General features: G+C 44.8%; 1 protein-coding gene across 1 annotated transcript in view; it reads left to right on the top strand.

Annotated features, from left to right (window-relative positions):
- Nucleotides 1–17320, top strand: part of AGPS (alkylglycerone phosphate synthase) — an 815346-nt gene that overhangs the window by 620130 nt on the left and 177896 nt on the right. Inside the window, exon 13 of the mRNA XM_085645221.1 lies at nt 9791–9867. Coding sequence (XP_085501347.1) covers nt 9791–9867 — 77 coding nt within the window. The remainder of the gene's footprint in view (nt 1–9790; nt 9868–17320) is intronic.

The following is a 17320-nucleotide window of genomic DNA, read 5'->3' as shown; positions in this document are numbered from 1 at the left end:
TCATCTACCTTTTGCAAAGTGTTCTAGACACCCATCTGGGCTTGCTTCATGCAACCCCTGACATAGCAAAGCGATAAAGAATATTTTGTAGTACCAGAAAACTTGTGACGGAGAGCTATGAGTGAGATGTAAAATTGAACCCATTATTATAAACCATCACACGTGCAGGAATAGTGCCTCTCTAGTTATAGTTACATGCATAGAGCATTTAAAAAGTTTTTTTTTTATTTCCTAATAACTTTGACCACTGTTGGCAAATTTTAACCAGACTTTTCACAAAAATGTATCTGACTGAATGATTTTTTATCTCTTCTCTTTCTTTCCTTTTGTTCCCCCCCACACCTTCCTACCCTTTTAACTATCTCCCGCCCTCCCTTTCTTGCATTTTATCCCCTGGCTGCCGTCCCTTTCTTACCGTTTATCCCTTGACCGCCCTCCCTTCCTTCCGTAATTGAGTGTACCCAGACCTACCAGCCTTTTATGGATAGCAATACATATTTTATTGAAGTGTGTGTATTTTTGGTCCAAATGCGGTCGCTTTCACTTTCGCGTGCTGTGCTTGTTTACATTTCTGTTGCTTTGCTCCCACCCCCACCCACTGTCTGTGTTCACAAAGCTCCCACCCCCTCCCGTTGGATGGAAGCTGCAGGCTAGTTGGGGGCTAAATGAATGATTGTTGCACACGCGGGGGCAGGGAATCGTCTGCCGAGCTTTGAGCAGAAAGGCTGAGGCATTTGTAAAAGACATTTCAATGTGATACATGTGCTTCGGTAAGGTAGATGGTTTAAGAGTGTGGTTATGGCGTCGGGGGTGGGGCGAGTTGCACTCGAGTTCATTAAAGTATATTATATTGGAATCGATGAGCCACACACTCTCTATCTCACTACCTCACTCTTTCTATCTCACTAACTCACTTTCACTCTCTCTTTCACTACCTCTCTCTCTATATCACTACATCACAACATCACTCTATGCTTATATATCACTACCTCACAACATCCCTCTCCCTCACTACCTCACTCTTTCACTACCTCACTCTATCTCACTACCTCACTTTCTATCTACCTCACTCTCTATCTCACTACCTCACTCTCTATCTACCTCACTCTCTCTCACTACCTCACTCTCTATTTCAATACCTCACTCTCTCTCTCACTACCTCACTCTCTCTCTCTCACTACATCACTCTCTCTCTGCTAATGCAATAGGTATCACATATGCAACAAAAAAGCTAATGTCAATAGAAATGACAATGCCATTTATTTAGGGATACAAAAATAATAAAAAAAATGAGCAATACCAATAGCTCTACCTATAATATTGCTGAGACCATTGCATTGTAAATGCTTGTTTACCATTACTGTCCATTACTGTCATGTAAGACAACTTGTTTTAAATGCGCTTTCACCTTCGTGGCCGCGCTGGAGTGTTGATGAGACGCTCAATCACCTCCGTCTGTATGCAAACAGATACGTGGCAAAAGAAAAACACATTCTTCCCTGAGTGCTCCCTTTCACGTAAAACAAAAATATACTAGTTTTAAATGTGCTTTCTGCATGCAAACAGATACGTGACAAAAGAAAAACACATTCTTCCATGTGTGCTCCCTTTCACGTAAAACAAACATATTCTATTTTTAAAAGCGCGTTCACTTTCGCGGCCGCGCTGGCGTGTTGCTTTTCTGGTCTACAGTGGGGTCTATAAAGCGTAGTGCTTCTTTCCTTCGGCATTCTGGTCACCATAAACAAGCAATATGCACCACTGCCCTTCAAAGTTATGTTTTTTTAAATGTCCCCTGGGCCTCCTGAGCACAAGATAGTAATAGGCAGCATCATCTACAGTGGTCCCTTCCATTGCCTTTCCCTGTCTCTCCCTCACCTCATGAAGAAAGAGAAACACGCGGAGAATAGCACATGGGGAAAAAATAAACAAAACAACAAGCATTAATAATGCAATAGGTCTCGCCTTTCATTAAGTTAAAGCCATTTGCTTTGCTATACAATACCATTAGCAAAGCAAATGGCTTTAACTTAATCAAAGGCGAGACCTATTGCATTTTTAATGCTTGTTATAAATGCATTGGGGCATATTAGGAAATTGATGAAAACTGGATATGAAATAATTCGACTAGCAATAGATTGTTTTGTTTTATGAATTCTACAGATTTTATGTTTAATGTCAGATGTATATAAGAGATTGATTAAAGGAATTTTTTTAAGTAGCCTCTCATTAGGCACCCACTATCAGGCGGTGTACCTAATGTGACACATGCCATGTTGGTTGTGTGCTATCATTAGAAAGTAAACTAATTCACACAGTAGTGCACTATTCTTGTCAGTAGAAATGGAGAATATTCTCCTATTCTTTCAGTCAGCTATGGTTTATTTGGACCTTGTTCTACTACCCTTAAAGTTATTTATCACATATATAAACAATTCCCTAATCTATGTGGTCAGGGGAGACCGAAAACAGTAACGATTTGCCTAATACGTTAAAAAAAGTACTAATATCATCTAGTGAAATAAGTTTCTTATCGTGTGAAAACATTTAGAAAAACGGATTTCGTTTTAGGCTGAACAAGATGCAGAAGAGACTTCTTTCTGTCTAATGAAGCAAAAAATTAACCATGGGAAAGACTTATGGTAACGCTAAACGTGTTGTTTGTTTTGTTGAAATAAGATACATTTCTTCCCTGAAGACTCTTTCTTTTCCACTGGAATCTCCGAATAGAACTGTGCTTCTCTGACACAACGGAATTGGTAGAGTTCTGAAAACCAAAAGGGAGGGAGGAGAATGTTATGGCAAAGTAAACTATAGTGTTCGTTAGCGTGTAGCATGTGTTTCTTAACTGTTCCTGTTCATAGTAGGCTCCTTCAGCCCTAGAAAAGGAGAGGTCCAGGCCACACATTGAGAATGTGCTGAGAGTGCCGCTACTCTCGGGTGCGTGCAATGACCGAAAACACTAAGAGGATGCCAGCAAGAGTGCCATGTGGTCTTGTTAATTTCCATTTTTGCATCAAGTGCTGTTTAAGTACAGTGTTGTTATGCGTGTTATATTGTAGTCTGATTGGGGCTGGAAAATTAAAGGTTAAGAATCTTTCTCTGCAGAAGAAAATATGGTATCCATTCTCCAACAGAGTTTCTCTCTTACCTCCATCCCACATGATCTGTACTTCTCCGCACAGTTCATTTTGGTGGCAGTGGAAGTATTCCTATGTTCTTAAGCAAGCCGGAAAGTCAGAGATTGAATTTTAGCCCCATTCCTATTGTATCAACTTTTAGATATGTATGCACAGCTAAATAGCTCTAGAGCAAGATTTAGCCACCTTTGCCTTTTCCTACCTTTGTAGAAGAAACCTATGCAAAGGTTACTTCACACTTGACTTACTTGAGGGAAAACAAGGGGACCAGAGTCTAAGTAGAGGAATTCAATCAATAGGAGCAACATATTCCATTGACAGATGCAGGAACGTATCACTTTATGTCCTCTCCGAGGGCTTAAGGATCGCCTGATAGGATTCCCACTCCAGAGCAAGGTTGTAGAACCGCCTACTGTTAAACATAACTCCAACCTCGAAGGTGCAGAGCGCCGGGAGAGATGCGGCCTGGTAGTTGGAGTTGACGATTTTGGAACTGGGAATCAGGCTAAATTCCTACCTCAGCTCAACTTCCTGTGATTATGGGCGAATCAATTAATCTTCCATAGTCTAAAAGGGAAAGAAATGTCCAGGTTCTGGTGCAATTAAAATTCCGCAAAAATGAAGCTTGAAACTAATCACGCAGTGTGCTTAGTAAAAGTGTTGGCATAAAACTCTTAGTTCCCTGATGCTAAGACATGCCCACATTCTAATTACTGTTATAACTAATTCAACCCAAGTTATTTGTATGATATTGTTTTACTTTAGTTGAATTAGTCATGTACAATGAGTCATTCTCCTTTAGATAACGCCATAGCATACTTAAATGTCTATTAGCTTCATGGTTTTCGTTGACTTTGAGGTACAACTTTAGACCCGACAAGGCGCAGCTTCAGATAAGGCCAATACTGTTGTTGTTGATCGAGGCGTGGTTGAGTGTTCACAGCGTCCTCTTGCCTTATTTCAGGCAGATGGTCAGATTCAGGCTTCAGGAGCTGATTGCTTAGGCAGCGGTTGTCTTATAGCTGAAACAAATACTTACAGCTCATCGAATTTGTCAGAAATGTGCAGAACTCGTAAACTAAGAAAAATGAAATGTTTTGCATTACCTCTAGGGGAAGCCACTAGCATGAACGAGGGATTGCATTCACTGTTTACATAGGTACAGTGAGAAACAGAAGCTTTTGAGGCCTAAACATGGCGAAGCAACTACTTCCAAATGCCCCCCCTACTATCAAGACTCCTCAGACTCGAGGAGTGGGCACAGGTGCACCTCTTTCCCCTGGTGTCCAGAGACAAGGGAAATGGTGAATGAATAGATGTATATCTTCTACCTCCCAGTGTATCTCCATAAACACGAGCTGGGTAAGGAATCATGGGTGATGTTCTCTCATCGTCCCTGATCTACCCCCCCCCCCCCCCCCTAGCCTCCCCTGCTATTTACACACCAGCGACAGACAGCATCTCCTTGCTGTGCACAACAGTGGCTCTGACAGAACCACTGCATGTGGCTGCTCCCTCATAGGAAGAGCAGAGCAGGTCCCTGGGGTGAAAGCCAGAGGGAGGCAGCAGGTGGTCGCAGGCTGCCAGGTAGCGTTGTAGAAAGAGGGTACTTCTGATGTAGGTGGAGTAGGGTGGCAGGAGGTAGGTGTATATTTTCTTTAATACGGGAAGGAGCGAAGGCCAGAAGATGATTTGGTTTAGGCAGGGTGGGTGTGTAATGCTGAAATTTCAAATGTATATGGCGCAGTCATAACTCCTCTTCCAAAGCATAGCTGACTCGAGAACGGCTTACAGCGAGGGTGCTCACGAGGAGGCATACACAACACAAAACTGTGGATTGGTATCGGGCCCGGCTCCAGGAATTTTTATTTGGGTGGGCCAAGGGTATATTCAGGTGGGCCACTGCTGGCTCGATTTATTGCTTATATATCTAGCCATAACAATATAACAGCGTCTCAACTGGGAAACATTTAGCAAGGACAGTTAGAGAAAAAGTCTCTATCATACACAAGGGGACAGAGGGAGACCACAAGGAAGTGATGTAATTACGTTTTTAGTAATTGCAGGTAGTTATAGCAGCACTACTATACAATTAAAGAATATGGTGACCAAAAAATACACAAGTGGGTACTGGGCGTACCAGTGATAAGTGACGGCGCTGTGACACAAAGTGTAAACGACAGCGTGAACGGCAAAAAATAATAATTATTCCAGACAGTGGTCAATACGGAGACAAGTATATACACATTTGGTTGCCAATTGCGTTAGTTAAATTGAACACTACTGAGCCAGGGTTCTGTGCTGGGTAGTCGACGGCGTTTCAACCCGATCGATTTCAGGTCATCAGGACAATTGGTCACGTAATTTACAAGTGTAGTGCTGAGAGCTGCAAGATAGAAGCCAATCTGGGCGGTCAGAGATCCGGTATAAACAATGATGGGGTCCAAAAGTAGGGCCAGCGTACCAACAAATCACGGGGCAGCTGATCCTAGGGCAGAGGACGGGTAAGTCCAGAGACGTGAGTAGATGCGGCCCAGGACGCTTCACTCGTCTGTGGACATCTCTCATCGTTTTTCCCCCGCTTCAGGCCGCGATTGATCACCGGCCCGAAAATAATTAGACGCGCACCGGATTGCTACTTACCTGCACGCCTCCATTAGATTGCCACATCTACTCACGTCTCTGGACTTACCCGTCCTCTGCCCTAGGATCAGCTGCCCCGTGATTCGTTCGTACGCTGACCCTACTTTTGGGCCCCATCATTGTTTATATCGGATCTCTGACCGCCCAGATTGGCTTCTATCTTGCGGCTCCCAGCACTACACTTGTAAATTACGTGACCAATTGTCCTAATGATGACCTGAAATCGATCAGGTTGAAACGCCGTTGACTACCCAGCACAGAACCTTGGCTCTGTAGTGGTCAATTTAACGCAATTGGCAACCAAATGTGTATATACTTATCTCCTTATTGACCACTTTCTGTAATAATTATTATTTTTTGCCGTTCACGCTGTCGTTTACACTTTGTGTCACTGCGCCGTCACTTATCACTGGTACGCCCAGTACCCACTTGTGTATTTTTTGGTCACCATATTCTTTAATTGTATAGTAGTGCTGCTATAACTACCTGCAATTACTAAAAAGGTAATTGCATCACTTCCTTGTGGTCTCCCTCTGTCCCCTTGTGTATAATAGTCTTTTTCTCTAACTGTCCTTGCTAAATGTTTCCCAGTTGAGACGCTGTTATATTGTTATACTCATTACCCGGTCTCACCTGGGTTAACGGGTTCTACTCCTGTCATTATTGCCTATATATCTAGCCAGGCCTGCGTCTGGGCCCTCCTTTATCTCTCCTTAGTCTTACAAGGCACAGCAAAATGCACTCTTTTCTAAGTCTCTTTCTAAATGTTATGACTCTCAAAAGGTGCTTTTCTTCCATGTAATGTCCCTTTGATGGGAAGAGGAGGTTTCTAAGGTGGGAGTATCAAGCAAGTGACACTACTCGGGCTCCCTCTGTGCAAGTCTTCAGGGAGAAACCCTCTTCATTACTACCTCCACCTGACCCCTGACTTTGCAGCGCACTCCTTTACAGGCTTGATTATCCACTTTTCTACCACCCCTCTCCATTAAACCTTATCTCACAGCTGACCTTGGGCTCCAGCCCTATATCAGCCACCATTCAGTTCCACTCATTATTCCCAGTAAAAAACAATAGTAAAATCACCTTCAAACTTGAAACATTGAATATAGCAGTAAATGTAATTAGCATGCATGTTTAAGTATGCTCCACAGTTGTCCTAATCACCGGACTGTTAATTAAATAAACGAAAACAGAAAGGCCATGACAGGGCTGCCTTTAGTGCTGGTGCAAAGGTCTTTTTGACCTCTTTCTCCGTAGATAACTTAACTACCACCCTCCAACAGTGCCCTTCATCTCTCCGTACCCACTCCCCCTCATGGCCTTCTCCTCAAACTTCCTAACTACCACCCTCCACCAGTGCCCCTCATCTCTCCGTAGCTCCTCCACACCCCATTACCTCCTCCTCAGATTCCCTCACTGCCACCCTCCACCAGCGCCCCTCATCGCTCCGTAGTTCCCCCACCCCATGACCCTCTCATCAGATTCCCTCATTGCCACCCTCCACTAGTGCCCCTCATCTCTCTGTAGTTCCCCCCCACCCCATGACCGCCTCCTCGGCTTCCCTTTGCCACCCTCCACTAGTGCCCCAAATTTCTCCATAGCCCCCCACCCCATGACCTCCTCCTCAGATTCCCTCACTGCCACCCTCCACCAGCGCCCCTCATCGCTCCGTAGTTCCCCCACCCCATGACCCCCTCATCAGATTCCCTCATTGCCACCCTCCACTAGTGCCCCTCATCTCTCTGTAGTTCCTCCCACCCCATAACCTCCTCCTCTGATTTCCTCACTGCCACCCTCCACTAGTGCCCCTCATCTCTTTAGTTTCCCCCACCCTGTGACCACCTCCTCGGATTACCTCATTGCCACCCCCCACTAGTGCCCCTCATCTCTCTGTAGTCCCCCCCCCCCCCACCCCGTGACCTCCTCCTCGGCTTCCCTCACTGCCACCCTCCACCTGTGCCCCTCATCTCTCCATGGCCCCCCCCCCACCCCATGACCTCCTCCTCAGATTCCCTCACCGCCACCCTCCACCAGCACCCCTCATCTCTCTGTAGTTCCCCTCACCCCATGACCACCTCCTCGGCTTACCTCACTGCTACCCTCCACCAGCGACCCTCATCTCTCTGTAGTTCCCCCCACCCCATGACCTCCTCCTCGGATTCCCTCACTGCCACCCTCCACCAGCGCCCCTCATCTCACTGTAGTTTCCCCCACCCGTGACCTCCTACTCTGATTCCCTCATAGCCACCCTCCACTAGTGCCCCTCATCTCTCCATAGCCCCCCACCCCATGACCCCCTCATCGGATTCCCTCATTGCCACCCTCCACCAGCACCCCTCATCTCTCTGTAGTTCCCCCCATCCCATGACCACCTCCTCAGATTCCCTCACTGCCACCCTCCACCAGCGCCCCTCATCTCTCCGTACTTCCCCCCCCCCACCCCCCGTGACCTCCTCCTCGGACTCCCTCACTGTCACCCTCCACTAGCGCCCCTCATCTCTCTGTAGTTCCCCCCCCCCACCCCATAACCTCCTCCTCGGATTACCTCATTGCCACCCTCCACTAGTGCCCCTCATCTCTCCATCTCTCTGTAGTCCCCCCCCCCCACCCCGTGACCTCCTCCTCGGCTTCCCTCACTGCCACCCTCCACCAGTGCCCCTCATCTCTCTGTAGTTCCCCCCCCACCCCGTGACCACCTCCTCTGACTCCCTCACTGCCACCCTCCACCAGCGCCCCCCATCTCTCTGTAGCTCCCCTCCACCCCATAACCTCTTTCTCTGAGTCCCTCACTGCCACCCTCCACTAGTGCCCCTCATCTCTCCATCTCTCTGTAGTCCCCCCCCCCCACCCCGTGACCTCCTCCTCGGCTTCCCTCACTGCCACCCTCCACCAGTGCCCCTCATCTCTCTGTAGTTCCCCCCCACCCCGTGACCACCTCCTCTGACTCCCTCACTGCCACCCTCCACCAGCGCCCCCCATCTCTCTCTGTAGCTCCCCTCCACCCCATAACCTCTTTCTCTGAGTCCCTCACTGCCACCCTCCACTAGTGCCCCTCATCTCTCCGTTGCCCCTCTCTCATCCATTCCATTAGTTGTGTAACGCTACTCATATGAGTGTAGGGTGTCACAGTACTTTACATAACAACACACATTATACAGAAACAACAAAGCAGTCTACGGGGAATGTCATATAAACCAATGAGGATTACAAGGTGTAGAAATCACGTCATCCATACTGGTGGGCAATATATTTTACGGGAGTTTGGTCTGGAGAAGCACAAACTCAGGATTTAAAGAGTACTCCAGTGGTTGAGGGTTGGCTTTACTGATAAAAATGTATAACTGCCCAAACAAACTCTTTTTATTAACATTAGAATAATGAAAGAATGGAGAAGTTCTAACTATATCACAACACAAAAAAGCGAAGTTTGTATGCAGCTCTTCGATAACAGTTCATAGGTCACTGTCCTATGTTAGGAAAATAACTTCTGAACTGCAAGTAACACTAGGATATCTGTGACAGAGGTAGTAACCGCTGAGCCATTCCCATAATATTCAGTTTATCTGCATTTAAAAACTACCAACAGACAAATGGTTGCTCTGCAGTAGGATCGTAAATCACCAGTTATCTGAACAGTTTTATTGTTGTTGTACATCGGTGGCAGATTCACTGCGAGGGCCAAGGCTCATTTGTTTGGGTGGGCCAAGCTCATGTTTGGGTGGGCCTGGCCCACCCGGCCCACCCTCTAGAACCGGGCCTGATTGGTATTAATAACTGTGAGACTTCCACATCCGGGTATCCAGGTGACGTCTTTGCTCCCGTTGTCTATGATATCATTTGAAACCCTTCCCTCGGGAACGCTTCCCTTTGTATTACCTGCACATGCGTAATGCTATACGTTTTTGAAAGAATTCTGATTGTGATCTTTTGTATGCGTTTCTTTTAAAGAACTCATTATGTTAAAGAATAATCTTTTTTGACCTTCGGCTCGCTCTCTTTCTCCACAGGGCATGCACTTAAACCCCAGGTGTCCTCCATTTTTACTTCCTTTTTAGACGGTTTGAAAAAATTCTACATCACAAAGGTAATTTTAATGCGTCATTTCTATCTAATATCCTTTATTTGTCTCTCACTGAATGTGCCATTTTCTACCCTAAACAAATCAAGTGACAGGAGGAAAGAAATATTGTATGCATGTGATATCGGTTTTCATACCATGTAGGTCTAAAATATATACGGAACAGAGCAAAACTATCGCTCACATTGTGTGATCCATGGGTACACATGAAGGTTAATGATTCATTTGTAACAATTAAATACGTTTCATAGCTTGTAAATCCATTCACTTCCTCTGTATTTTCAGCCACTTGTATGACCATTTGAATTATACATATATTTATTTCCCTGCTTTCACTGTTGTTCCTTGTATGCCATGTAAAGGGTTGTAGCTCTGCTGCTTCCCTCTTTCAGTAAGGTTGTGTTAAACAGAGCTGTCAGATTTAATGGCTATCAATCAGTTTTATTTGCTAGAAATCAACCATTGTTGTTTCACCTATTGTCGTGCCACACATGCCATGAGTATGTTGCAGACGTACTTACAGAGAACCAGAAATCGTAGTGATGCTAGTATGGAAGAGTGAGGAAATCTAAGGTACTGTCTACGGAAAAAGTAAATTGTGCACGTAAACACACGTCAGACATCCTTTCAACTCCCCCACACATAAACACCCCCTAAACGAGATATTTTGTACCTCTCATCCTCTGTCTCAGACACTCATGCATGCAGTGTTAAAACTAATGTGGGGGAGAAGGTGTGCATCAACATCCTTTTTCAGAAACACACGAATACCATTACTTCCACATATGCAACACTCCGTTTGGAACCATGAAAACCTTACAGAATAAAGTAACAAATACAAATGACAAAACATTAATATTTGCATTGACTCTCACATCTGTTTGAACATATAGATTTCTGTCTAACGCATGAAGCAGGCATATAGGTCCATAGACCCCAATGTTGTTTACATAGAGTACAAAAATAAGGCAAACGCACACAAAACCATGTTCCCACGCAGATTGTCACATCACCCACAAATGTACACGTCCCTCGAACATCTGTGACACCCACTTATCCCCTTTGTCAAGGTATGCTTTCATTTCCATACTTCCACAAATACACAGATTCAAAGATAGATTAATACAATTACCTACTACCCATACTCGGAAACATTATCTTAAATCTGACTTGGAAGCCAGCCCATATAATAATCGATACTTTTACTTCACACACAGTCCTATTTGTTTGCTGCAGAAATATTATGTTAGTAGCATGCTTTTTTGTAGATCACATGCTGCAGCTAATCTTCCTTTTAGTTTTGGTTTCAGAGTATTACAAGTTTTTTACTTCAAGATTTATATTTAAGTTTTCAGAAAAACTCATGATTGCGTGACTGAAACCTACAATGCATCAGCGCAAAGGTTCAACTTTAGATTATTTTTCCCAACATTGTATTCTGAGCTACAATTGGGTGCTCTTTTTTTTATTTTTTATTTTTTAAACAAAGACGAGACATACATTTTATGTGTTAATCGACAATCCATAACCATTGTGATCATAGGTAGGTTTAGTACACTAAGTACACTAGCATGGAGATGAAAAATCATTACTTCTTGGGCGCATGAGGCCATTGATGCAGATGAGCACTCATATTTCTGTAAGGGTTAGAGGAGGAAGCTCATTAGACAAATGACAAGCGGTCTGAACTAGAGTATAGAATGAAAGAAAACTGCATTGATACAGAGACTCCTCCTCAGGTCATATTAAACCTATCTATGTCCTCTGCTGTAGTCCCCATCTCCTGGAAACTTGCAAAGGTGATTCCACTACTCAAAAAACCCACTTTGGATGACTCCGGAGAATTTTCGCCCTATCTCTCTTCTTCCTCTGGTATCTAAAGTCACCGAATCCTCTATTAACTCCATTCTCACCACTTTCATAGAAGCCAACGATCTACTGGACCCCTACCAAAATAGCTTCCGTCCACGACACAGAACTGAGACCCCACTTCTGGCTGTTACGGACCATCTGCAGAGCTCACTGGATGAAGGACGTGCCTCAGTACTGATCCTTTTGGATCTGAGCGCTGCATTTGATCCCGTTTCCCATCAGATCCTTCTGTAGTGTTTAAAGATATTGGCATCAGTAGCTCAACCTAGAGTTGGTTCTCCTCCTTTTTAGCCGAGAGATCCTTCCAAGTGAAGTCCTCTCCCCCCCCCCCCCCCCCCCCTCCCCCTTTGCTCTCAGAGACACTCTGTGTGCCAAGGAGTTCCACAGGGCTCTGCTCTGAGACCTACTTTATTCAATATCTTCATTCGACCCCTGGCAGCAAGAGCCAAGGACAGGAGGCTTTTTGTGGTCTCCCATGCGGACGAGACACAGTTAGTGGTTTCGCTGACTGATAACTCCGCACAGGACACAACCAAATTTAAGAACGATTTGACAGCTATTGTGGACTGGATGACATCTAACTGTCTTCAATTGAATGCCAGCAAATCTGAGATCCTCTTACTGGGCAAAAACACTAATCTGTGGAGCGAGCACTGGTTGCCGTCCACTCTAGGCCCCCCACCTGCTCCTAGATGGTAAAAAACCTGGGTGTATGGGTCGATACTGCATTGACCTACCAGGCTCAAACAATGGTGGTAGCCAGAATGTGCTTTGGGCTCTTAGGCGGTCTCAAGCCACTGCTTGGATTCTTTGATGCCAACACTCGACAGGTTATTATCCAGGCCACTATACTATTCAGGTTGGACTACGCAAGCTCTTTGTATCTAAGTGCCAATAAAGCAGAAATACATTGCCTACAAAGGGCACAAAATGCTGCCACTTGGATGCTCTTTGGCCTGCCGAGAACCTGCTCTATTTCAAGCTTTATACGCAGATTACATTGGCTCCCGGTGGAGAAACAAATTATTTTCAAAGTCCTGTGCATTGTCCATAGAATCCTGAATGCCCAGTCCACCAATATTCTTCTTGATCTTCTCAGGCCCTACACACCCAACAACCATCTGCATTCTACTGATCAACATCTGCCGTGTGTTCCTCGTGCTAAGACAGTCCGGGTCGGAGGGCGCTCTTTTCGTGTCTTTTGCTCCTAAACTCTCTAATTACCGCCCTGTCAACATCAGAAGTATCCAAAATCATACATTACTCCGAAAGGCTATAAAAACATATATTTTTCCAAAGTAACCTGCTCCCTTCTTCAGCGGGTCCTTGTTGGCATTGAGATCAGCGCTGGGACGCCCCTTTGCTGGGGCAGCTATGTGCTCTACAAAATTAAAAACTTTACATATTACCCACGGCATTGAAAAGGAGCGCTTAGATCACATGCCACTACCAAAATGGGCCTAAGAGACTAAATCCAAATCTTGATTCCAGTCACCTGAGAATTCCTGAAAGCCTTTCTCGAGACATGAAGAAGTACAACCCCTAAAATGCAGTTGAACCGGAAAGAAGATTGGCTTAAAGAAGCCATATCCAAAAGCATACCCTCTTCAGATACTGCATCAGAGCTAAGAGCATTGACAACGAAAACATCCTCAGCGCCAAAAAGAGTACACGTGAATAATAGACTCTGCTTCTATGCTAACACACAAGGATGCAGCTGAAAACATCTGTGACAAACACATTTTTTTTTATCGAAACATGCAATATTGTGGCAGTAGTAGAGGAAGAAATGCACAGAAAACTGACAAAGTGAGGAAAAAAGCTATGGGAAAAGAAGTTGCAAAAGTGAGATAAATAGGTGGGGGGAGTGTCTGGTGATGGATTAAAGAGGCCTGAGTTGGAATCAAGGCTGTGCAGCCTTAGTATGTAGCATACTAACATTTAGTAGTGGCAGTCACACTCTTGTGAACAAAACTTTAGGCCGTTGCACTGTTGGACTTGGAAAGAAAATAGGCCTGGCTGCCAAAATAAAAGCAGCCCCCATTAATGAATTAGAAAACTGAAAATGTGTCCCACGTTTGCAGATTAGGGCAGCTTTTAACTTACAAAGACAGGCTGCATAAGTGTTTTGCAAGGTATGGGAATTGTAGTGAAGAGCTCACGCTGGGCAGTAACAGCAAAAACACAAGACCTGTAGCTTCCATGTGTGGCGGCAGAGATGGTCTTCTGACAGAAGGCATAATGCCTTGAATAGACTTCTTTTGAAATTAGATAAACAGTGAAGCTGGTGAAAATGACTAGAGATGAAAGATCACCTAGGACTAGACGAGCTGCCGCATTTTCTACCATCAGCAGATAACCTGGAAGGCCCACCAACGGAGTTGCAGTAGTTAAGCTTGATATTGCTAGAGCTTGTATTCGACTTTCCTGGATGTAGACTGCAAGTATGGTAATTCTTTCTGATTATGCTCAGATACAAATGTGGAGGTTAAGGTATTTTTGGCATCCTCAAAGGAAATCAAAAATTACCCCAAGGTTCCTTGCTTGTTGGACTGTAGTAGAAACAAGCACCAAGGGTCGGACCACCATTCTGTGGTCCGAAGAAAGAGGTTGGCAATTTTGAGGACCTGTGTTTTGTCAGTATTAAGGACCAGGAAGTTTATTTCATCCTGAGGGAAACTCCTTTGGTGCAGGCCATGAATCTTTGAGTAAAATGTGCTTTGTCACCATGCAGTGTAAGAATAATTGGGTTTCGTCTGCATATGAATAAAATCTCAGTCCAAAAGAATCAATCTGATGTGCAAGTGGTGCAACATATAGATTGAAAACCATGGAACTGAGATTGGATCCCTGTGTCACCCCTGAGAAAATGTACATGGCAGAGAACCGAAAATTGCAGTAGGAGACTGCTTCAGTCAGTACAGTTTCTCAGTAGGGAGGCAAACTACTTATAAATCTTATTCTTGACACCAGCCGTCCGAGCAATAAAGATGAGATGGGAAATGGTGTCAAAGGTGGCTGACAAGTCAACAGGATCAAGGCCACCGCACCACTGTCATCTTTGCAAATTGACAGTCTTGCGAGATGAAATAAAGCTTCTGAAGTAACTGTGGCGTCATCTTTTCAAAGGTGGCACATGATTTTGTTTATTTCTGTGTGTATGAAGAGAATGGGATGTGTGAGTTTCTGATCTCAGCACTATGTACTTTCTGTAGTCCAGAATGGGGGAAATCGGTTTGTGTGGGAGAATCAGTCGTACAAGATTAAACAAAGCTACTGAAGTAATCCTGACCGGTGGCTTCATTTTATCACACAGATTTAAACAAATTGTGCTGATCAAGGCAGTTAGTAAATTGGTGATGAACTACCAATTTTGTCAGTTTAGGCAATAGAGGAAGTGAAGAAATAGGCCTATAGTGGGATCGACTTTAGTTTGTCTTTTTTTGTATGGGAGAAGCGAGCAGTTTCTCAGGACAAAGGTACCGTCTGGAAGGAGCAAGGAATTACAAAGAATGGTCAGTGACGACAGTGTTACTGGTCCCTTTCTTCAGATGTTGCATTGCACACAGATCAAGTAGGGAAGCATAGATAATTGAGAGCAGCTTCATAATTACCTGGTCCATAGTAGCTACATCAAAAGAGGACCAGGATGTACTAACAATATCTGATGAAAACGAAGTGTCTGGGGGCACTGCAAAAGCAGTTTCTAACTGGTCAAAAGTCCCAATAATATTAGCAATTTTGATGTGAAAATAAAATGGGATAGATTGGTACATAGTTCTTGAATGGGCTCCGTATAGGATGCACCCACTGTAGGTGATGCTGTATTTCTATAAAAGATAAACAAATTTCTCTAGTGGGATTTTCCAAATTGAGAATACGATCCTGGAAGTATGTAGCTCCTGCTGACTTGCCAATTTTTCATAGTGATGAGGTATTTAAAAAAAAAAAAATCTTTTTATTAAGAGAAACAAATCAAAGAATATCACAGACATCAACACAAATACAAAAAGGCAGTCATGAAAATATACAATAAGGATGAAATCAAATGTGGCCAACAAATAATCATAAACAGCACTAAGGGGCACATTATACTGGAGCTTGAATCCAGGGTTCCCATTGAGGGCTGACTTCAAGGAACAAAACACTATAGGTATTCTTTGTCAACAGCGAACTGAGAGCTATCACTAAAGGGGGTGCACAGCCAACCTCTACTTTTGTTACAGGAGGCCCAAATTTTTATCCACTTGCCCGGGCAACCTCTTCTTTCATACACCGCTCTCTCAGCCTGCATGCACCAGTCCATATCTGATTCCTAATCCGAGCATTTCAATTCAGCTCCCCCTTCCAAGTTCTCACGATGTTAAATTTAGCCACCATACATCCCAGGGAGACCCACAGTCGCTCCGGCCTAGTCAGGTCAGTGACATCTCAAATATTCAAGAGACAGAGTCTCGGATGATTAGCCTCAACATCCTTACTGCAAACCAGGGATAAAGCAGAGATGATCTCCCCCCAATACCTCTGAAGAGTTGGACATTCCCACCATTGATGCAAAAAAGTGCCTACCTGGCCACAGCCATGCGGACATACTGGAGAGTTCAGAAGACCCATTTTAACCAAGACAGAGCTCGTGTAGTAGACCCTATGCAATAACTTCAGTTGAATTAATTTGAACCGGGACCGAATCGCTACCTCACGAGGCGAAGCGAGGACCTCCCTCCATTCCTCATCGTCAATTTCACCCACATCTGTGCACCATTTTATGCAGACTTTGTCAAGAAGGTCAGGTGAATTATTAAGGATTTTTCGGTAGGTTAGAGAGATGGCCTTATTTGGAAGGTAGTCTTCCAAGAGCCTGTCCTCCAAAGTGGAGGACACCGGTAGTTCGTCCCCCCTGGAAAGCGCCTTAGACAGAGCGCTTCATACCTGGAGATAGCGGAAAGCTTCATTCTCATGCAAGTAAAATTCCTGCTGCAGGTCACTAAACCGCACTATTCCAGCCCACAATTTGCCCACCTTGGACAGTCCAATCAAGTCCCACTTATCAGACCCGGGCTGATGCCAAATCAGACTCAAGCGACAGGAATCGAACAATGGTGTCGCTTGAGTAAGTCTACCCCTCCAGCCGAGGGCCGAATTTGCCGCGTGCCAGATGGAGACAGTCGTGGAGGTCGGAGTAAATTTTGGTTCCAGTTTTGATCCTTCATACAATGCCCTCAAGTAAGTGCCAGGCAGCATATTGTGCCTGTCTATTCTATAGGCAGGGTCGGTAATGGGCCGATGCAGCCAATGATTGAGAACAATAAGTTGTGAAGCCCAATAGTATGATCGGATGGCCGGCAGCGCTATGCCACCATCATACCAGCTCTTGGTTAATTTGGCAAGTGTGATTCGGTGTGGTCCATCGCTCCACAACAGGCTACGAACTTCAGATTCCATGGAGGTAAAATATTGAGGCGGGACTAGGTGTGGCGTGTTCTGCAGCGCATACAAAAAGCGGGGGGCGCCATCATTTTATAAAGGGCTGCACTCCCCAAGAGCGTAAGAGGAAGGGTCTTCCAATGTTGTACATCAGCTTTGAGGC

This window comes from Triturus cristatus, chromosome 3_1 (assembly GCF_964204655.1).
Source record: "Triturus cristatus chromosome 3_1, aTriCri1.1, whole genome shotgun sequence".
In the NCBI taxonomy this organism is placed as follows: Eukaryota; Metazoa; Chordata; class Amphibia; order Caudata; family Salamandridae; genus Triturus; species Triturus cristatus.
Note: the sequence above shows the minus strand (reverse complement) of the source record. Positions and strands in the feature narration are given on the sequence as shown.